This window comes from Alosa alosa, chromosome 4 (assembly GCF_017589495.1).
Source record: "Alosa alosa isolate M-15738 ecotype Scorff River chromosome 4, AALO_Geno_1.1, whole genome shotgun sequence".
NCBI lineage: Eukaryota > Metazoa > Chordata > Actinopteri > Clupeiformes > Clupeidae > Alosa > Alosa alosa.
The window spans coordinates 16487604-16510059 of record NC_063192.1 but is presented as its reverse complement, the minus strand read 5'-3'; the positions used below and the strand labels follow the sequence as shown (position 1 = coordinate 16510059).

At 42.7% G+C, this 22456-nt stretch overlaps 1 protein-coding gene and 2 long non-coding RNA genes across 3 annotated transcripts; 2 read left to right on the top strand and 1 right to left on the bottom strand.

Moving 5' to 3' along the window:
- Positions 1–1404: 1404 nt before the first annotated feature.
- On the bottom strand, positions 1405–11113 carry adora1b (adenosine A1 receptor b). Its single transcript, XM_048242232.1, has 2 exons — positions 9893–11113; positions 1405–2281 (listed from the first exon to the last, which is right to left on the bottom strand). The coding sequence occupies exons 1-2, from the start codon at positions 10231–10233 to the stop codon at positions 1519–1521; spliced, it is 1104 nt and encodes a 367-aa protein (XP_048098189.1). The 5' UTR covers positions 10234–11113; the 3' UTR covers positions 1405–1518.
- LOC125293969 lies at positions 5967–7247 on the top strand. The gene is made up of 2 exons (XR_007193460.1): positions 5967–6248; positions 7109–7247. It is a non-coding gene; the product is annotated as an uncharacterized LOC125293969 (long non-coding RNA).
- On the top strand, positions 7511–8493 carry LOC125293968. The gene is made up of 3 exons (XR_007193459.1): positions 7511–7569; positions 7681–7769; positions 7981–8493. It is a non-coding gene; the product is annotated as an uncharacterized LOC125293968 (long non-coding RNA).
- Positions 11114–22456: the final 11343 nt, after the last annotated feature.

The window sequence follows — 22456 nt, the reverse complement described above, 5'->3', positions numbered from 1 at the left end:
ACTGCCTGGGAAACAGCACAGGGCTGAGAAACTCAATGGAGGGATTAAAAACTCTTTGTGTCAGCAGTGACACCTCCTTGTCCTTATCGTCCATCCCACCAATGCCTCTCCATCACAGGGCATTACGGCTGGCTAGCAGGACTACGCCTGCTCTGAGGAAATACTAACTGCTGCTGTTTTTTTTTTCTCTCTCTTTTTTTGCATGTTTACATTCACATTTTTTTGAGTGATTTACTATTCTGAAAACATATTTTCTTCATGATTGGACATTCTCTCCAGTGACAAGGAAGAGGTGTTCAGAAAGCTGGCATCACCAGTACTTTTGCACATTTGGCATAAAAACATCCAGCCTCTCCCTTCACCATTTGGAGTCCATCAACGAGATATGCCTTCAATGGGCCAGTTATGTCATAAGTTTAGGTTTAATATCCTACTTATATTATAATACTTTTTCAAGGATATCCAGTGCATTTTCCCATTTAGAGAGGTGTTCTGCTTAGCACACAGGTCCTAACAGGGCACAGAGTGTTCTAAAATCAGCTGCCAATATTCCACAGTGTTCCGTTCCTAGAACTCCACTCCTGTGACAGACAGCTGTGATGAGACACAGTGATCAAACCCTGATAGGAGAACCGAAGAAGTGCAGTCGGCAGCATTTTGAGGACCTCTGATTTACATTCAAAAAAGTACCAACATCTTACTGTGCATCTTTGTGTGTCTGTGGGTGTGTATGTGTGCGTGCATGTATTAGATATATGTATATGAATCTGTGTCTGTATGTATATATACAACACTTTGTGTGTATGTGCACATGTGTGTATATGTAAGACCAGAGCCCGTCTACGGAGAGCCTTGCCACTCCGTATTAAGTCCCATTGTACCGAATTTTGGATGCAGTTCCACCAGAGTTCCACTGGGGGCGATCGCCATGAGTGCAGAATGAATGGGAGTCAATGAAGCTAGACGACTAAATTTGTCTCTTTCACCTGATTGTCGTTGACAAATCTCAGATTTGATTGTAGTTTGTATAACTTCAACATGGGTTATAGGTCAAAAGTTGAATGAACGAGTACTTACGTCCTTTTGATTTTTTACAGGTAGGGTCGTTGTTGCACATAACACGCTAGCATTGTGCTAATGAATGACGTCATTGACCCATTTGAAAGGCTTTTTAGAACAATTAAGTGACTTTAAAAAATATAATACTCAACCAAGTGTATTTTCTTTGCCTCCCCTTTCGAATACAATACTCAAATTACTTGAAAAAAAATTATATCCCGAGAAAAGTGGATTTTGAGGGGTACAGCCCCGTAGACCTCCATGCATTCTGCACTTGTGGACGAGTGCCCTCATGTGGAACCACAGAAGGAACTGCAACCAGTTCAGAAACTGGAAGTTTTCCGAGAGTGGCAGTTCTCCCCTTATTAGACATTCTCTGGTAAGACTGTGTGTTTGTATGTGTGTTTATATTCATGGCACTGTCTTATTGTTTGTCTGTCTAGAGGCTCATATACTGGATCAGACGTTGTTCTGTTCCAGCGGCTGTCCTGGTTCTGGACCATTCTGAGGTGGTGTCGGGTCAGGCTCCGTCAGGGCGGGCAGTGTCTCGGGCGGAGGCAGTGGTGAGGGCGGCGCCACAGACACCTCGTGGTTCTTCAGCCTGTCGCTGGGGTGACTCTCTATAGGCGGCGCCTGCTTGCAACAGAAGTACTGCTTCCAGATCTTGAGGAAGGCGGTGCGGAACTTCTTGATGCGGAAGGCATAGACGATGGGGTTGACGGCCGAGTTGCCGTGCGTCAGCAGGATGGCGATGTAGATGAGGTACATGGGCTTGTGGCACCCCGGGCAGAAGAGAGTGATGCAGTTCATGATGTGCAGTGGCAGCCAGCTGACGGCAAACAGGAAGAGCACGAGTGCCAGCGACTTGGCCAGCTTCAGCTCCTTGTCGTAGTACTTGTTGGGGTCGGTGTGGCTGGTGGTCACCTTCTTGTTGAGCTGCTTGTGGATCATGTAGAAGATCTCAGTGTAGATGGCCAGCATCAGCACCAGGGGTGGCAGCACCCAGCCGAAGAAGTTGAAGTAGACCATGTAGTCCATGCTGATGACGTTCTCGAACTGGCAGGTGATGACCAGATCGTCGCTCAGGGAGCCGTTGCTGCGCCGACGCAGGTTTTGCAGGTTGTTCCAGCCCAGCATAGGCGTGAGGCCCACCAGGAAGGCCACAGTCCAGCACACCACCACCGCCACGCCAGCACGACGCTGCGTCACCACCCGCTTGTAGCTGAAATGACAGGAAACACACATGCACACACACAAACCGTTAGCTTTCTTAAGCATGTTTTCAAATAACACACACACAGTTTACATTCTCAAGTATGTTTTCACAGGACACACACACAAACCATTAGCTTTTTCATTGTCATTTTGAACTTCCTCTTTGAACTTGCTACAATGTCTATAATATCTATTCCATTCCATTATTGCATTATTCCATTGCATTTGTATGGAGGGCAAAAAGGGAAGGGTGAATGAATGTGTTTCTTGATAATTATTTAATTTTTATTCTATGGTCTTTAAACTTTAAACTGTCCATGTTGTTATGCATATGATATGTATATCTGATCTGATCATCTGTTGCATGTGGCTATTATCCTGGTCCAACATGGTGAATCGGAAGGTCTATAATGAAACTTAACTGTGCTTTACCTACCGCAATATTCACCGAATTTACCAGTAGTGGCAGGAATTATTCTATTGAATTCAGCTTAATTTATAGAGAAAATGCTCATCCTTATGTGCTACGATACAGCCTTCAGCACAAGGATACTAGAGTTTAATTTAATGTTTGTGTGTGTGTGTGTGTGTGTGTGTGTGTGTCTGTGTGTGTGTGTGTGTGGGTGGGGGATCTCTGGGGTGTTGATTCAGCAAGCATCCAATATGAATCTCCCTTTTGTCACGTATTCCCAGCACAGCTGATCCATTGCAACATTTTGCACCATTGCTCACTCTCATTGCGCATCCCAGGGGGGAGTAAATGGGAGTGTTTGGAATGCATACATACAGCCGAGTGACTGCTTGACCCCTGCACACACAGGAGAGCAGGGCAGCAGAGCCCCTGCAAGCCACTTCAGCACCCTGGCCAGGGGCCGGGCCAAACCTTGCTTTCTTGCCAACAGAAATACAGCACTTCTGGTTCACAACTTAAGCTCCTAAACTGCATTTCACTATGGAACTATTGTAAAGTAATTTATCTGTATGTGCTAATGTATGCATGCTTAAAGTGATTTGTTTTGTAAGAACAGGCTACCTTTGACCTTTTTATTATGACAAACTGACCTTTAAATGGGAACAGTGACAACTAAATGTCACTGATCTACAGTAATGAACCCTGGTCCAAATAAAACCACTCTGCCTTTTCCTCACCACTCAATACAAGTTTTGTATGTCCTGGACTGTTCACCAAACAGCATCTATTCTAAGTCCATTTCTCATCACCACAAATTGATTTAAATACAATTTCTTGGTTCCACAAAAACTGCCTTGGGCTGAGCAATATTGAATCTCAATTTTCTAGAAATACACTTTAAGGGTGGAGAGTTAACACTGTAGCTACGCTTTGTCTAGCTACAGAGTGCTATTCTGGGAGTGCTTTGATTCCTCGCGCTGTTTATCGGCTAGACTTGTAATTGTTGTAGGGATGACAAGTAAATTGCCTGCCACAGCATTCAAACAAAAGCCCTAATATCACCACTGATGCAGCTGCCTAGATAACTTATGTGATCAGATGGGTGTATCCTCCCTTTTTCACAGGCAAACATACTGTACGGCCAGTGCCTCCCTCACAACCACGTTCACGATAAGACCTGGCTTGTGCTACTTTATTTTTCAACATTCATGTTTCCACCATTCGGCCATTAAACACTAATGACAGATGATGTCAGTGGGCAGTTAGTCTCTCTGAGAAATGGGAAACCAAACCTTCATAGTGACCAACTGACTAACACCACCAACAGTTGGAACCTTTCTATTTTAAATAACTAGTGCCGGTGAGGCTCAAAATGTGACACACTCCGTCCTGCATTATCACATCACAGTGACTAACAGAGAAAAGCTAAACATCCCAGCTACTTTTGTCAATACAATGATAACCACAATATGAAGACAATGTGTCTTCAAGTCTATGTATCTACTGTAGATTTAATTCTAGCAGCTTTGTATTTGCATTAAAAACAAACTTGCTGATTACAGTAAAATGGGCTTTGATCATCTGTGTTACTGGACAATATTTTTTTTCAAAAGATAGATGCTGTCTTTCCTTCATGTGTCTTTCAGGTCGTAAGTAATGGAGGTATCTGTAGAGGGATGCTTTTCAGTTGTTCTGTTTCCCAGTCAATTAGATGTCATATTCACATCGGTAGCTGCTTGCCAGCGTCAACTGCTCCCTCTCTCTCTCTCTCTGACACAACAGAATTGATTTTTCACAGAGCCCGACCAACCCATCCACCCACACACACAGTTTCATTGTCTGCCCATTATTAGCCCCATGTTGAAAAATCTACACCTGTTCCCATGACACAGAGGCTCTTAACCTCTTAACAATGATAGCCCTCTTTGTCTTCCCATACCCTTGCTCAAATGAACCAGCTCTTTCTCAACGAAGCTCAGTCAATATGTCTCTATGCTTGTCTTGCACAACGTGAGTGTTCCGCCTGGCTGCATTATTGAGTGCAGTGGTGTCACTCAAACATGTCTGTCTTTATCAAGCCTGTGTTTTGCAATTAAGGTTGTGTCAACTTCCATGGCTGAGAGAGCACTCCTCCAATGAAACATTCTGTTGTGGTAATTACAAATTAATGGACTTGCAACTCCTTTCACTCTTCGTGTAGTCCTTAGTCAAACACTGCACCGTCCAGCCGCTACTCAGAAAACCGCTTCAGATTGTTTGTAGCACAAAGGCTTTTCGTCAATTAAAAATGAATGACTCTTTCATGCCTGAGTGGGCTGGGCCAGGTTGCTGTTTTTTGTACCTTACATTGGGTCATGGGGTTACAGATTGCAGCAGATCCCAAGCCGCGTTGCATCACAGGTGAGCAGTCAGGTGTTGTACATGGTTTCACGAAGGGTCTTTCTCAATGCACTGGAGGCAACACAGCTACCAACTCTGGTTGGAGCACTAATGTGAAAGACAGTAGGCATGCATGGCATAAGACTCATGCTCTATATATGGCCAGCATCACTTTCCCATGTGGCTTCTAATATGCATTTCCCTTGTTCATGCACATACACAAAAACGCACGAGCGCACGCACTCACACACACACACACACACACACACACACACACACACACACACACACACATTCATAAACGGAAATAGAGGTTGGTTTAACTAGCCATTCATCGGCTCTGTCCTTCAATACATAGGACTTCATTTCCTGTCCCATTGACACTATTGACTTCTTCTGTAATGCATGGTGCCCAGGATGTAGTGGTGATGTATTGAATGCACAACCCTGACAGTAGCCGGGTTTTCTCTACTGCATACAAAAGAGCTCATTCTGATTTTGGTCACTGTGTGTGTGTGTGTGTGTGTGTGTGTGTGTGTGTGTGTGTGTGTGTGTGTGTGTGCGCGTGAATATCTGGCTTTGTTGTGGTGTCCTTGAGAATTAATTCACTGTAAGAGCACAGTCTAGTTTATGGGGGGAACATAACTGTTCTTCCCAGTGAGACGCCAGCTCCACTTACACACCCAGGCACACTGGCTCACCGCTGTAATAGTCACTCTCACCCCTGGTTACACATGAGTACCAATTTCCTGTGTTAAGCCCTAATTGTGTGCATGCTGGGGCATTTGACCCCATCTACTCACTGCTGGGCACGGGGGGGAAGGGCATGATCTCATGACTGAATAGCAACACCTGGGGATTCTCACATGTGTATCTAGCTCAGATGTAAATTGTGGCGGGATTAAATTTCAGTGAGACAAAACGGCAAGCATTCTTGCGTATGTTAAGTATCTCTGAACCAGATCAGGTTCTGACTGATTCAACTTTGTTCTAAGTTCAATGAACAAGCACTTTGTTGTCTTCACTTAAATGAACAAGTAGCCCTAACAAAACACGTCACATGCTCGTTACTGCCACCTCTGGCCAGACCTGTTTACATCACTTTGCCCTGTTGGAAGAAAAGCACATGGAGGAATCGTCTCAACTTTCATCCGACTTAATCCGTTAATATTCAGTGTTTTTGGTGAGTAAACTTTAGTACACAACCACTCAATGAATTGAATGAGTAGAACTATTTCCATATAATTGGATGAAACACTTGCATTTCGTAGATGTTTTCGCTTAACCACATATCTCGCTAGTTATACCAGTAAAAGCTAGCATAATGCTGTAATGTACCAAGCCACTTGAAGAAAACAAGTCTTGTCTCTATTCTTTATGGTTATTTCCCCTTGTGTATTTTACAAAAATAGCTAAGGAGATGTTTTTCGTTTGTTTGTTTAAGCCAAGTTGGTTGGTGGTTATCTATTTGTATACATTCACTTAGATGGGTAAGAACTAGCCTGCTAACTAACGGAAGCTTCTCTTCTCCATCAGCATGTTCTTCCTTCACAAGGACTAATGACAATTTAACCTTAATTCAGATTAGTAAGGGTGATATGTTTGTTTTCAACAATGTTGAGCCAAAAGTTTACTTTAAAAACAGCACTGAGAGTGTGTGGCAAGAAATGAGTCAATAACTGAAGGATTTTACACTGCTGGTTACTTGATGCTATCAAAGATCCTTTAGTAGCCTACATCCTATATCAACCATCTCCGATGCTATTTAGCACAGTGGACATAAATGTAGATTTTTATTATGAACCCATTAAGCATATCTTTATTAAGCATGACTTCATTCTCACTATGTTTAGTATAGGTGATAAAAGTTACCTAAGCATTTCTACAGTGTTCATAGAAAGTCCTCATTCAAATCTGAATAATATTGTGTATCATAATGTCGGCCATGTAGTATCAATGTTTAACAGATATCTCAATAATGCTTTTACAAACACATTTTTGTGCATTGAAATCTCAGATGCTTGTAATTTATCTCTGTTATAGAAGAGTGTTAATGAAGTGGACCTGTGAACTGAGCCCATTTTCAACGTGGAATCAGAGGGTCATCAGAAGATATACTCTGAAGCACGGACAGCACAGCCACTTTTGCCCCTTGCTCTGCTTGTTTTATCACCTTCAGAAGGCAAGTTGACCTGAACGGACATTTCTGTACACACAATTTTCTTTTTTTTATTTTATAGTGTCACAAGGTATGAACAGAATTGCCTGTAGAATGAACACAAAAATATTGATTTAATGTCTTTTATCTTTTCTTTTTTGTTGTCATATTCTGCATTCTGCATTCACTGCATCCTCACGGAATTCAACTGTCTGATGTCTGCTGATCTCTTGAAAACCTTCCTCAGTGAACTTGATGAATATCTGCCCATGTTTCTTGTCCTTTTCAGAAAAAGTGACCCTGCCATCACAAGCTCCAAGACATTCTTAGATGGCTTGATGCTCATGTAAGTATTGAACATATGACTCCTGCTTTCTATTAATGAGCTCAGAGTTTTTTCTATTTTGTTTTTGTTTAACATTGTGTTTGCGTTTGTGTGTTTCCTTTTGCATTTCAGAATTCCAACAGAATAAGCGAACAACAGTCCTGCTTGGCATGCCCCACTATCTTCGTCAAGATACTTCCAGCATTCTAAAGACCTGTGAGGTAGGTTTAGCAAATGACTTCAAATGTGATTTGGAAGCACTGGTTGAAATACAAGGACATGCTCTACAGATGGAAACTCATCATTTTATAAAGCATGTAACATTGCATTTGAACTAAGCAGATTATTTTAACTGTTCTAAACTGTAATAGAATAAAAGCATGTCCCTGGTAATGAGTTAAATATTCACCTTTCTGGTGATTTGTTTTTCAGCCAACTGGTCCATTTGAAGATGTCAGTGTGGGGATCCTGATCGTGTATGAGGACTGCAGCAAATGTGTGGTTCTACAAAATCAATGGCATATGTCTTGTTTTGGAGGAACAGTTTATCGTCATGGACATTTCCAATATTCCAAAGGCCTTTGGACTGATGGGTCTCAATATGGACAACCCGAAGCATCTAAAATTCACGTTTGAAGTACTACAAAAGCTGTTCTTGAACATTGGAGGGAGCTCCTCTTCACATGAACATTGCAGCGGCTTTCTCCAAAACAGGCTGCTTGGTAAAGAGTAGTACAACAACCTTCCGTAGAACTTGAACTTGGTCCTCATTTTTGATTTGTTTTTATGTCTGTTTTCAGATTATTTTTTCTAATGTAGCATAATGGGTTTCCCCCCCAAATTTGATGTGCTGTACATCCACCTGTGTATTTTTAGTTCGATTTTGTTTTTTTCTTCGATATTATGATGTGCATCCTCTCTTTGAAAAAAATAAGTAAAAGTTTTTAAAAGTTAATAAAAACTAACAAGGAAAATACATGTCTGAACAAATTTATTTCAACTAATGATCCTATTTTGAAACAACATATAAATTAATCAAGTTAACTTACATGGCTTTTTTGACACAACAAGAGTCTATGTAAAATTTGCAGTTGACTTAACTAAGAAAGATAAGTTAAATCAATTTAATTTTATGTCAAGTTAACTCAAAAACGTAAGGCAGCGGGGTAACAAACCTTTTTAAGTTAAAAGGGCATATTATTTTTTACAGTGAGCCCATTGGACCTGCTTTCTCCACCCTTAATCAACTAGAGGATGAGCAAGGGTGGCACTGGCATTAATTATGCCCAGTGGGCAGCAATAGAGGAAAACAAACTACTAACACAAAAATAATGTACTGAAAATAATATTAGCTGCTGTATAATTACAGTGTGTTTTAAAGTGGAAACTTGGTATTTGATACCCTGGAAATCCAGAGTTCTTCCGAGAGCACAATGGAATTGTCTCTGCGAGACACTCTGGCAAAGAGCAATGATGCAAGTTACTTTTTCCCCTTGCATTCCGGGGAACCAGCTAAACTGATGGACAGTACACATTGGTCGTAATGTTATCTGATTGCATCCGAAATCATTCAGAGTAAACATGGTCTAGTGTTATCCAATTGCGTGCAGTGAGATTTTTAAATGCATGCTTGTTGCCGCCCCTCCAGTTGGGCCATTACATTGCTCTTTGCCAGACCCTTAATCTTTCTAGATTATCGGGGTCTGGATTTTCCAGGCTAGGTAATTGATGGTTATTAAAGGAAATAGCCATTTCAACCCGGCACTCTATGTATCAATTTAAAGCCAAAATAGCCATTTTGAAATACCAGGAAACTGTTAGGAGGAAATGTGGTCAAATTAACATTGCTTTGGTCATTATCATGTCAGTATGAGGACTCCGTTTCATGCCTGAGATAATAATCATCTTCAGTCATCATCAGTCTTTTTAAAAAGATTGTGTGAGAAGTGTGAGTTCTTGATAGCTAACTTAATATCTCTGCAAAATACTTCCTTAATTAAAGGATAGTGGGTAAAAAATAACAACAACCATGTAATCCCCTGGTCCAGATGCAGGTCACTGGCACATCTGTGCTTTGGCATCTGCGCCCTGCGAAACACACTTCACGCCCGATAGAGCAGCTACAATCAGCGCAAACCAATCCAAGTCAATAAACAACACATTGCAAGCTATTACAGCACGAGTTGTGGTCGTTACACGACCAGTTCCATAATGCTTTGCTTTGCCGTCACTGCCGTACTGTTTGTAAAATGTGTGCTGTTTTGGTTTTGTACTAAAGCTCGGCATACACCAATGAATACAACCTACGCATAGAAATAGTGCTGCGGGATAAAGTTATCGTTACCTGGTTGGTATCTTGACTCTTAAATAGCGGTCAATCGCTATTGCCAGGAGGGCGAGGATGGAACTTTGCGTCAGGACCAGTACCGTGCATGCCACCATAAGACAGCTGTAGAAGTGAGTTTGGAGTCCGATGCTGATGGTTATGGCCAGCGGTATGACCAGAGCCCCCACCGCAATGTCAGCCAGGGCCAGCGAGACGATGAAACAGAACGTGGTGTCTCTTAACGACTTGTTAATTTTTACAGCCCATACCACCATCACGTTTCCGATGACAGAGGACACAGCAATTATCACCTCCATCCCGATGTACAGGGCTTGGGAGGAGGGGAGAGCTCCCGGCATGTCTGCGGTCGATGTAAATCAAACTCAAAAGAAAAACGACAAAGCAGTTTTAGCACAATGGGCAATACAAAATAATCCACCTAAGTATCAATAAATTGACAAGCATTATAATACCGCCGAAATTTAATTCAAGTCCGGTTCATTCAGGAAGTTTCACATGCTGGTAAAAAAACAAGACTTGCAACAATATTGTTTGATATCTTCTTAATATTGGCCGTCTTTTCTTTGTTAGCTTCGTGTGAGACAATGTAGCACCTATCTATCCACCTGCGCTCGAAGCATTTGCTCAGTCATGTCTATTCCTACACATTAGAAAATGGCATCTTCCTTTGTTGTTACTCCCTTAGTAATGTCTTGGCAAAACTCTGATCTCTGAGCCATGGAAAAGCTTGACAAAAGTGGTCATTAATGCGCGAAATGTAGTGTCCGATGTACGATGGTTCCAATACTACGGGCTGCAGTTCCGTTCCTGTTACGCGGCTGTCTTCAGAGTGAAAGCAATGCGGTGACCCAAAATAGCTCTCGGAACAGCGGGGCGCTTTGTTTTCACCCAGTCCTCAGTCTCCAACAAAACCAGTGTGTATAACGCTATGTTCTTGGTTTACTCTCATCCAAGTCCATGGCGGTGTACTGTAGTGATTGAAGAAAGATTCCCGTGCAACCACCAAATCCAATGAGAGGGAGTTGGTCCTCGCGTGTAAAACAACGCCTAGAGCGAGGGAAATACCGCTCTGACTGTCCCAAACACGGCAGAAGTGAATGACTTGAGGAGTCCACACTGGCGTTCTGAATTACCATACGCATTTTAAAAGCGTTTAGTCATTGCGACCATTTGCAATATGTACTCCTGTGTTAAGTCACACCAGTTACTCATTGTGCATTAACTCGTTTCACATTAGGAGGAGTTCTTGGACGCATGACGTGAGTGATAAGTTGTAGAACGTCGACCGTAGTTTACACTGTGGGCCAAATATACAGTATTCATTCTGGCATATGGTTATGAGGAAATAAAAAAAACATTGTAATGCATAGGTGGCTATATAACTATGCTACTTAAACTAATGAAGTAATCCACCATGGAACTAAAATATTATTATAGTAATACGTTAGTAAAATCTGTCAGCTTTGATCTTTCATGATTAAAAGAAAATTAAACCACAATCACATTTTTCCTCTCCATGCAAATGATACAGGTGCTCATCAAAGGTGGGGGCAGGAGAGGTAGCCTAAACCAAGTGTCTGTGCAACAAAACCACAAACCATACTACCCCAGTCTTTGGGGATTTTATGAATGAACCTTATTATGCAGTGTATTTGGACAAAAGCGTCTGCTAAATTCCATAATATTGTAACCATAACCTTAACCTTAAGCATATAAGAAATATGACTGCCATGTTTGATGCATAATTTGCATATACACTCACATATAGATTTATATTATTACTTGTGACTAACTCAACCCAACCCAACCCAAATAAGTATAAGTATATACTGAGGGAATTTTGGTCTCTGCATTTATCCCAATCCGTGAATTAGTGAAACACACTCAGCGAACACACAGTGAGGTGAAGCACACACTAATCCCTGCGCAGTGAGCTGCCTGCAACAACAGCAGCGCTCGGGGAGCAGTGAGGGGTTAGGTGCCTTCAGCCGTGCCTACTGGTCGGGGTTCGAACCGGCAACCCTCCGGTTACAAGTCCGAAGCGCTAACCAGTAGGCCACGGCTGCCCCATAAAATAATGAACAGTTAATCCAAAGTACCCTACATACTGGAACTGCACACATAAGAAAAAGGGCCTCATACTTTCAGTTATGTATAAAGTACATAGACACTCTGGGGTTTGATTTGATCCTGTGATCAGGTCAGGATCACGACTAATTGCAATCACCTGGGCGTGCGGGCTGGGGGTCATGGGTACGTAACTTCCTTCCCGACAAACACAAAAGAAGCTCTCCCAAATTGTTTGGTACGCTTGTCGCTGGTCGGTACAAACCGTGCACTTCATGCTGGGTTTTGGTTGCGAACAACTCCCTCGCTGTGGTCTGGGTAGGTGGAATGTTTCATGTACTCCTTACACTTTTAATGTGAGTTGTTGCCACTGCCGTAGACCACCTAACGTTTGTCTGACATGTAGGTAATAGCATAAAGTGAGAGTTTGTGTTTAGCCACGTAGTTTGAACACGGGGCAGGTGGTTGTAGTGTCGTAACGTTTGGCTCATCTTGCTATAGACTGTCATCTCCTTCCTACTCCTGTTTCCCTGTGACTACCAATGCGAATGCTGAACGTGGAGGTAGGCCTCTTACAATAGCAACATTGCAATAGCTATGGTCAAACACTCAACTAATGTGAGCAGACTAAGTTAGCTATACGGGCCAAACAACAGCATGCAGCGCCTGTAATTTTAAGCCCCTTGTTTTTATAGCTGACACACTTCCTCCTCTGCTCCTGTTCCCCTGGGCTAGCTCGCATTGTGGAAAAGGCCGAGGTAGGCATTGGTTATTGTTCTAACAGTGTAACGGTCCTATTTTAAATATGTATCTGGTACAATGTTTTCTTTTTTTTACATGTCGCTTGACTTATGAACAATTAAACTTCATAAACTGTTGTGTATTGTTATGAAATGCGACATAACCATGGACCAGGGTGTTAAACGTTTCTCTCTGTTATAGATCACAGCTGGCTGTCTATCACAGTTTGACCACTGTTTTCCCCCATTAGAGTTTCTTTTGGTATTAGTCAGTGTTAAACTAACAGCACGTCGAAGTCGAATGTACGGTATGCTTGTTTGTGTTGGTTTATTTTCTTTGTGTTGTATGTCTGTCTGAGTGTGATACACTGGTGCATTTACACTGTTTGCCAGGGTCTGTTACTCGACAAGGCGTAGTGCTGTTGCCATCCCTGAGCTCATATTAGCAGCCAGTTAGCGATTTCAGACTGTTACTCCGAGGCTATTGAGACTTATCCCTCCCCCCGGCAGTATTAGTTTTTAATGGGTTCTTGTAACCCCTGACTTAGCTTATCCACACGGGGAGATTAGCTACTCCTGGGGCATAGGGGTCTATCTATGCCCCAGGTGGTATTAGTTCATATTGAGTTCTTTGTGACTCTCAACCTAGTTTCTCCACACAGTAGACTGTTACTCTTGGGCCATAGGGGTCTATGTCCCAGGTAGTATTAGTTCATTATAGCTTCTGCTATTCATTGTAGCTGTATCGGTAGCACTCCACTGGCGCTGAATAGCGTGTTTGTCTTGTTTTTGTCTTGTATTGTTTCCTTTATTGAATGCCCCCTCCTTCCCCCTGTTTGCTAGAATGGCCTGCTAGGTCTATCAGGTAACACAGTTAAGGTACTCTAGGACTGCCGCCTTCCCCTAGTTTGCGGTGAGGGCACATTCTAGTGGTTGAGCGTGTACTGAACACCTATTTATACTCGTGTGGGTTGTATTTAGAAAGCTTGAGTGTTACACTTGTGTTTGTGTGTGTGTGTGTATGGCCATAGATCACTTTCAGGGCTGGGCAGCCATCCGAGGGTTACTGTACCTGTGTTAATTCAGGCCGTGTAGCAGCCACCAATCCACTGGGCATTTAATTTATGGTTATGTGTATTACATTTTGTTTTCTTTGATTATTTTGTGTTGGGTATTGTGATTTTGTTTTTATCGGATTTACCTACTGTACACCCCTGCCATCCGTTTTAAACAAAGAAAAGAAATAATAAATATAACATTGTTTATACTACTGCCTCTGTCCTCATCCATTTAGTTGGATAAACCTGAGGGCCCTGTCACAATCCCTTCAGTGTGTTATGGTTAGACATCCTCACTGATCCTGTGGGCCCCAGACAGAGCACACTGCAGCCTAATGGATGCAGAGAGAGAGGGAGAGGGGAGAGAGAGAGAGAGAGAGAGAGAGGGGGTGTGTGTGTGTGTGTGTGTGTGTGAGAGGGTGTGGCACAGTGTCTGTGTCCCCCACCCCCCACACACACAGACACTGTGCCAGAGGTGCAAACAAAGGCAAACCTTTTCAAACAGTTTTTCCTTTGCTTTGAGTTCACTGCAAGTGAATGCACCTAAATGGTCTGAGGCAGTTCATGGATTGCGGATTTCAAGGATATTGTTTAAATCAAACTATTTGGATGTACATGTATACAAAAATGGAAATGACACAAAAAAATGAAATTTAGATTTTAACACGCCTCAGTAGCTGTTACGTTGGAGGTGGGGTGATAAGGTGAGGACCCCCCCCAACACCAGCAGTCAGGCGTGTCTTTCAGACAAATCTACCGCATCCACACGCAAAGACATGACAGAAGCAGGAATCACAGCGCTGGGCACTTTCATGTGATGTTTTTACCATTCCCTGTAAATACACAACGTGTGAGTCTGCCAAATCCACATGGCACAACGCATATAAAACTGATTTATAACCTGCCCAGATGGACTGCACAGTCAGGTGAATGCTCAAAAGGTCTGTGATAGATCTATCTCTCACTGTCACCATTACCAACCCAATGCTTATTCCAGGAATCAAACAATACCAATGACCCCACATAACACCATAGGTCATACAACCCATAACTATACAAACCGTGTTGGTTAAGGATATTTGAAAGTTGAATTTTGAATCTACCTCCTTCCTGAATCACTGATAAAGGAACTTAAAGGAATGTTCAGTTTGTTTTTAACCTTTAGACAGCTTTTAAATTCCAATCTCTGATAAAATCTTATTTAAGAGATACTTAGCAAGTGTAATGATATCATGATGTTGGGTACGTATTGTAATGTGTCAGAAGCAGCGCGCACATCCAAATCTAATAAGCACTAGGTGCTGGACAAAAGCCAGGAAAATGGAAAGATAGTCTGCACACTAGAATTAGCTCTAAATTAATTAAAGTTTAATCACCATATGTGATGTTTTGGGCAACCAGGCCCTTCCTCAGACATGAGGATACGTATTGTATTCACAGCATGCACCCTGTCCAGATCAGCCTGAAAACCTGAACCAGACTCCAGTTCTGTTTATTGACACATGCCAGTCTCCTTTCCAAGTGTTGTATTGTATTACAGCTGCACTGGTATGCTTGGCTGCTCACACTATCGTTGGCCTGGCAGCAGCAGATGGCCGTGTTTACCTAGTGCCACCTCACTGCAGCCCGCACAGTTACAGTTTTTTACAACTGTTTGCACACGTTTTCAAAACCCTGTGTCTATTTTTCAGAACTCCACACACAAAACCAACAATTGCTCACACAAAATGCAAAATGCCTCAAATCTCCAGCAAAATGACACAACATTCAAAATGTCATAAACACATCTTTAAATCAAACATTCGCCTCACATTACACTTTTCATAATATGACATTTTGGATACATTATGTACACACTGTTGCTCAACCTAATGCTCCTCTGTCTTTCATAGGCTTTATGTATTTCCATACAAGAGTGAAAGTTAGGGTATCTACAGAGAGAAGTTGAAATACACAGTAAAAATGCAAGCAATATTAAAACCAGAAATAATGATTTTTCCCAAATAATTTGCTGTTGTGAATACAGTATTTTACAGCCAACAAGAGCAAAGCAAAATACAATGACCACCAGATGTACTGTACATGGAGTTCTGAAAAAGCTGATTTTGCCTAAGACGGAAATGACTGACTATTATCAAATTACTTTGCCTTTTCCAAAGAAAAGTGTGTGTGTGTGTGTGTGTGCATGCGTGTGTGTTGTTGTTGTTGTGCGTGTGTGTCTGAGATGTTTTTTCTTTGAGTGGTGGCTGCCAAACAGCATCAGCATTCACATGTGTGAGTGTGTTCCTGAAGCGTGGTGGTTTAGGAGGACACACCTGACTACCTCCTCCTCTAGCCCTGTCACGCTGGGGGGAGGAGTGGGAGGGGGAGGGTAAGGGACAGCCAACAGTGGTCCGCAAAGCCCAGAGGATGACATAACACTGACAAGCGCTGCAGATGCTTTATGATATGCAGTTCTCTCCCACTCTCTCTCTCCCTCTCTCTCTCTCTCTCTCCCTCCCCCTCTCTCTCTCTCTCTTCATGATTCTCTGCTGCTCTGTTTTCTAGTCATTATTTCAAATGACTTCATATAATAGAAGACAGCATTGCACTTAATACGAAGAGAGGAAGGCAGAGAAAAATAGAAAGTGTGTGTGTGTGTGTGTGTGTGCGAGAGAGAGAGAGAAAGAGGAATAGAGAATGTTTTTGTGTGCATATGTGTGTATGTTTGTGCAGAGCATTTAATGAGAGGAATGCAGTGAGGTAATTGCATGGTGTGTGGTAGGACTGAATGTTTTGTTGTACTCAAGGACAGGAAAACAAATTAAGGCTGTTAAAAACCATATGCATCCGTGGAAATCATCTCAGTACCTAATGGATGTGATCCAACATGCACTCCGCCACCCCCACCACCCCACCCCCAACCACACACACACACCTCTAGAGCTCCAGATGAACACAGATGGATAAGACCAGGTCATGAGGTGGATCAGGCTTGACTAAATGGCACACATTTGCCACATGGGAGCCTATTTGGGTGCAGGGCTTGAATGTGCCCTACAATGGGATGTTATGTGCTTGAGTCTGCCCTCCTTTTCACTTCTCAGCCAAACAGAGAGCACAAACAACAGAACAGCCAATGGGGACACGGGTCTGACGCGGACTGTAGAATCCCACTTACCATATGCAATACTGGCATGATCAATTTTGTGGTTAGGAGTATATGCATTTGCATATGCATTGCATATGCATTTCATACAATGCCCTTAACTCTCAACAAATAAGGTGCAAAACTATACCTTTAGGGGTAGAAAGACCTGGGTATCATTGTACCCTTGAATGTAAATTTGTTTATAATGCTGTATATCAATGTCCAGAAACAGTGCATACTGTATTAGCCTCTCAGGGTTCAATTGTGACCACCGTAGGGTTGCCTACATTGGCAAAAGTTATACCTTGGAAAACATAAATGGACCTTAACCATGCCTTTTTTTCTTAGAGTCTTTAACATGCAAGGTAGGCCATACTGCATATACAACCTATATTTTTTGTATCTCTAAGTGTTAGGGGCCATATGTTTTGTGTTTTCACACACTGTGTTATTGCATGGACTTACTGTAATAAAAATGAACATACTGAGTATGACTTTTTTCAGTATAGGCAGATCTAGTAAGGATCCTCTACATGTGCTGTTATGTGGAGAGAGGCAAACCTGTCTCTGCTCTCACATAAATCACAGCGTAATCTGCTTGGCAGAGGGGTGTGTGTCGTGCCGTGCGTTTCCCCTGGTGAGTCTCTAAGCTGCCGTATTTCTGCCTCTCGCTGTTGTTAGCGCTTGTTAGCCTTGGCTGTGTCTGTTTTCCTGTCAGTTGGCTGAGGTTTTAGTGTTCGCCTTGACTGCCTGAGAAAAGTAAAAATCCCAACAGCAAAATAGTCCCTGGCAGCACAGGCCCTCTATGTCTATGTCTAGAGGAGCAGTACCAGGATGAACCGAACTCACAGTTGTTTATAAGAGTTCTTTGACTCTGTTAGTCTCTAACTACACCTGGTACTGTCACTTTTCACTCTATATTCTCCGCTTCTTCATTTCAACTTCTCTTGCTTAAGCAAGAGTATAGGCAATTACAGTTTTTTTTACAACTGTTTACACACATTTTCAAAACTCTGTCTATTTTTCAAAACTCCACACACAAAACCCACAATTGCTCACACAAAATGCAAAATGCCTCAAATCTCCAGCAAAATGATACACAACATTCAAAAATGCCATAAACACATATTTAAAGCATTATAAACACTTTTCTCATAATATGACATTTTGGATACATCATGTACACACTGTTGCTCAAAACCTAAAGCTCTTCTGTCTTTCATAGGCTTTATATATATTTCCGTAGAAGAGTGAAAGTTATAGTATCTACACAGAGAAGTTGAATATACAGTAAAAAACAAAGCAAAATACAATGATCACCAGATGTACATGGAGTTTTGAAAAAGCTGCCTAAGACGGAAATGACTGACTACTATCAAATTACTTTGCTTTTTCCAAAGAAAGTGTGGTGTGTGTGTGTGTGTACTGAATCTGTGTGTCTGTATCTGTGTGTGTGTGGGGGGGGAATAAAAATAGAGAAAAAATATTTTTCTCTTCATTACATACTGTAATGAAGCACACATGCGCACACACACATTCACACACACACACACTATTTCTCTTCCTCCTTCTCTTTCCATTCAGCGCAATTCTGTCCTCAAATCTGTGAAGTCATGACAGTCATTTGATGAGTGAAAATGTGAAAATAATGACTTCATTAAACGATTTGACACTGATTATCAGTGATAGCCCTCAACACTGACACAGTCTGTGAGAATCAGCCTCTTGGGCTCCCTCCTCCTCTCCTCTCCGCTAATTTACGTTTTTCCTGATCCCGCTGCGTGCGTCACTGATACACTGAGGAAATCCTGCTGAAACACATCGTAGCACAGCAAAATGATTACTCTGAACATGGCACACCACTGCTTAGTTCTGGGTAAGAACCAGGGTCAAATCCATATCAGAACCAGGCCAGATGAGGGCCAGAGCAAGCTCCCTTCAGTGGCTCTGGTTTACTGTGAAATGGTCCTCCAGAGGACATTAATGTCCACTCTCTAATCTCTAGATCAGTTACAAAGCAGCGCTTTCTTCTAAAAATCAAATCGGCACACACCATTTCCATATCTGTATTCTAACTGGTCCCAGATATGGGTCCAATCCGTGCCAAGATCATGTGCTTTTTCTGCGTAATCATTTGATAATAGTGTGTGTGTGTGTGTGTGTGTGTTTACGCATGTGTTTACGCATTTACAGGAGCCTGGTGGAAGAGTTTGTGCAATGGTGCAAACTCAATCATCTTCAACTTAACACTTCAAAGACCAAGGAGATGGTGGTGGATTTCCGCAGGTCTAAGCCCACTCTGCTACCAGTTCACATTGATGGGGTCAATGTGGAGGTGGTTAGCACCTACAAGTATCTGGGTCTCCACCTGGACAATAAACTGGACTGGTCAGCCAACACTGATGCACTCTACAAGAAAGGGCAGAGCAGGCTGTACTTCCTGAGGAGGCTGCGGTCCTTCAATGTGTGCAGTAAGCTCCTCAGGATGTTCTACCAGTCTGTTGTTGCCAGCGCCCTCTTCTATGCCGTGGTATGCTGTGGGAAGCACAAGGAAGAAGGATGTGGGGCGAATTGACAGGCTGGTAAGGAAAGCTGGCTCTGTAGTGGGAGCTGAACTGGAGTGTATCACTTCACTATCTGACAAAAGGACCCTGAACAAACTGATCAACATCTTGGACAATGAGTGTCACCCACTCCACAGCACTATTGTTAAACAGAAGAGCCTGATCAGCTGGAGACTTCGCTCACTGCCTTGCACAACTGACAGACTGAGAAAGTCATTTGTCCCCAGGGCCATTGAACTGTTCAATGCCTCACTTAAGGGAAGAGGAGAGATAGACTTCTCTGCATAGTCTGTCTGCCTCTTCATCCCCTCCATGTTTGGTACTGTCTGTCCACTAGCCACTTGTACCACTGTCTTTATGCCTCACTGTTTGCGTGCTATATTACCACATTAGCACATATGCATAACCCCCCCCCCCCCCCTCCATGCCACAGCCGAACTGTGGCCACCATGACCACTATCACCATTGCACTACCACCATGACACTCATTCACACAGAGCACCTTAGAGCACCTTACCATACCTTACTATGCACAGAGAATCACAGGCTCAGTCCCTGCCTCAGTCATTGCAAGCGCCTCTGATTTATTAATCACCACTATGTGGATACTGTTTTTAGAATTGATTTAGATTAAGTGTTAGTATAATTTGTAATTTTGTTATTTGTATTTTAGTATATTTTTATATATTGTATTAAGTGTTAGTATAATTTGTATTTTAGTATATTTAGCATATTCTTTATCTTCTACTGTCCTTACTGCTTAGTTGTGTTTTTATATTATATACTTTAATTACTCTTCTGCTGTTAAAGAATGTGTTTGTCTTGTATGTATGCTGCTGAGACCTTGAATTTCCCCTGGGGATCAATAAAGTGTCTCTGTCTGTCTGTCTGTCTGTCTGTCTGTCTGTCGGTCGGTCGTGATAATGCCTCTGGACAGTCGATGTGTGCTGTGTAGTATGCGTTCCTCTGGGCCATAATGTGAACTACTGCTGAACTTTGGTTTTAATCTCAACCTATTAAATCTCTTGAAGAACATGGGTTAAGGAACACTAACAGAAAGCAGAAAAATCAGCATAGGGTATGTGATCTATATAGCCTTGATGCGGCCAGTGCTGCTGAGGAGACATCTCTCTGTTTATATCCCTCTGCCTCTCCCTTCATAGTTGCTAAGCAAGGAAGCCATTCATCACTTAATGCAACAATCATCCAGCCAGGACCTCAGTGCCCTGTATGGGATCTTCTTAACGGCCTGTCTCCTTTCTTCCCTGCTCTTTTTGCGGAGGATTTATTGTTCTGTCTGCCCACACTGTCCAGTGTGCTGATGACTGCTGGGGAGCAATGGACAGAGGCCTCCGCTGTCGTCCAGCCTCTCTCTCTCTCTTTACAGTAGTATAGGCCTATGAATAGATATGTAGGTATGGACCCTTTCAATCTGGCCCTAGAGGATTTCCGGTTGAAATGTTCAGAACCAATGCAGATATTTTAAAAGGAATGTTCTACAAAACCATTAGCTCAATAACTTTTTCTTTAGACCTATGAATACATACACAACCCCCCCCCACACACACACACACACATACGCAAAGCCCTGCAGGAGAGAAGTGAGAAGGACAGAGAGGTTAGAGGGAAATAGAGAGACAGAAAAATTGGAGATATCGAGAAGTTCAATAGACTGAGAGAGAGGCTGGAAAGAGAAAGATGGAAAAAGTAATGAGAGAGAGAGGGTGGTGGGTCTGTCCCACTGGGAGGTGTATGTGTATGTCTGTGTACGTGTGTGTGAGTTGGTGGGGGTGGTGATCCATGCTGTGTGTGAGGTAGCGTGACATGGCATGGCATGACATGTCATGAAGTGATGGGACGTCCCTTCAGAGTCATACCCCCCAACCCCCAGTACAAGGCATATCTACACTGGACAGCAACAGACCCAGAGCACTGAAAGCCCTCTTCACCTCCAGGCTTTGCTCACAGTCCGTTGGCCACAGGCTTGAAGAGGCCGCTTAGGCCAGCCTCCCCTGGGGAGACCTCCAGAGTGAGGTTTAATAGTGGGGATGGTCAGTAATACAACGCTGGGGAAGCAGGGGGAGAGCATCTCTGGCTCTATAAAACATGCATGGCTTTTTGACAAGGCCTTTTAACAGGTGCAGTGTGACGCAAACCATCAGCTTTCTCATCTAAATGGGCATACACACACACACACACACACACACAAACACACACACATGCGCGTGCTTTAAAAGGCGAACTCCTGAGAGCAGTCGGATCCTGGGTCGGACCATCTCAGATCCGGGACGGATCAAGACCGCATTGGTTCCACAGTTAACTTCAGTCTGCACACAACACAGACATATTTTCTCCTGTTCTTCTATATTCTCTCTGGCAAACTTCTATGTTACAGTATCCTTGTTATATTGTACAAATACCATTATTTACTGTTTAGCGTATACATTATCCATCATTAACTGCACATTTACATTTTGCAGTTACTCAGTGATGATTATGTTTGTGCTTATGGTATTTGGCAGACTTATTATCCAAAGCAAATCTGCAGTGATACAATGTGTTTCAATATTTATGAAATGAAGGGAGAATAAAGCAGAAGTGATGAGTGTTGTTTTTCCATGTTTTTGTTTTTACTGTAAGCGAAATCAGGATCCCATTTTGTGCACCATTCTATGGTTGTCGAGTGTCAGGCTGTAATTACTGTAATTTTACACTCAGATCTTTGCATTAAGTGATTTAGGTGATCACTGAGGCAAGCATAAAGCATAGTGAGCTGCTTTATTACATAAAGGCGCTACTTGTAGCCTTTGCACATAAAAGCAAGGGGTGTGCTATGCATGACATGGCCTGGGCACAGGAAAGCTCTCTGAAGTGTGTGTGTGTGTGTGTTTGTGTGTGCGTGTATCTCTATGCATGTGTGTGTGTGTGTGCGTGCACGCTCGTGCATGTGCGTGTGTGTGTGTGTGTGTGTGTGCATGGGCTCTGAAGTGACGCCAACAAAG

What these genes read in the sequence shown, in the direction of transcription:
- adora1b (XM_048242232.1), bottom strand. Translation starts at nt 10,233, where the DNA reads ATGCCGGGAGCTCTCCCCTCCTCCCAAGCCCTGTACATCGGGATGGAG. An exon ending in AGAGTCAAGATACCAACCAG is followed by an intron (nt 2,282 to 9,892) that starts GTAACGATAACT and finishes CTGTCATTTCAG; the next exon opens with CTACAAGCGGGTGGTGACGC.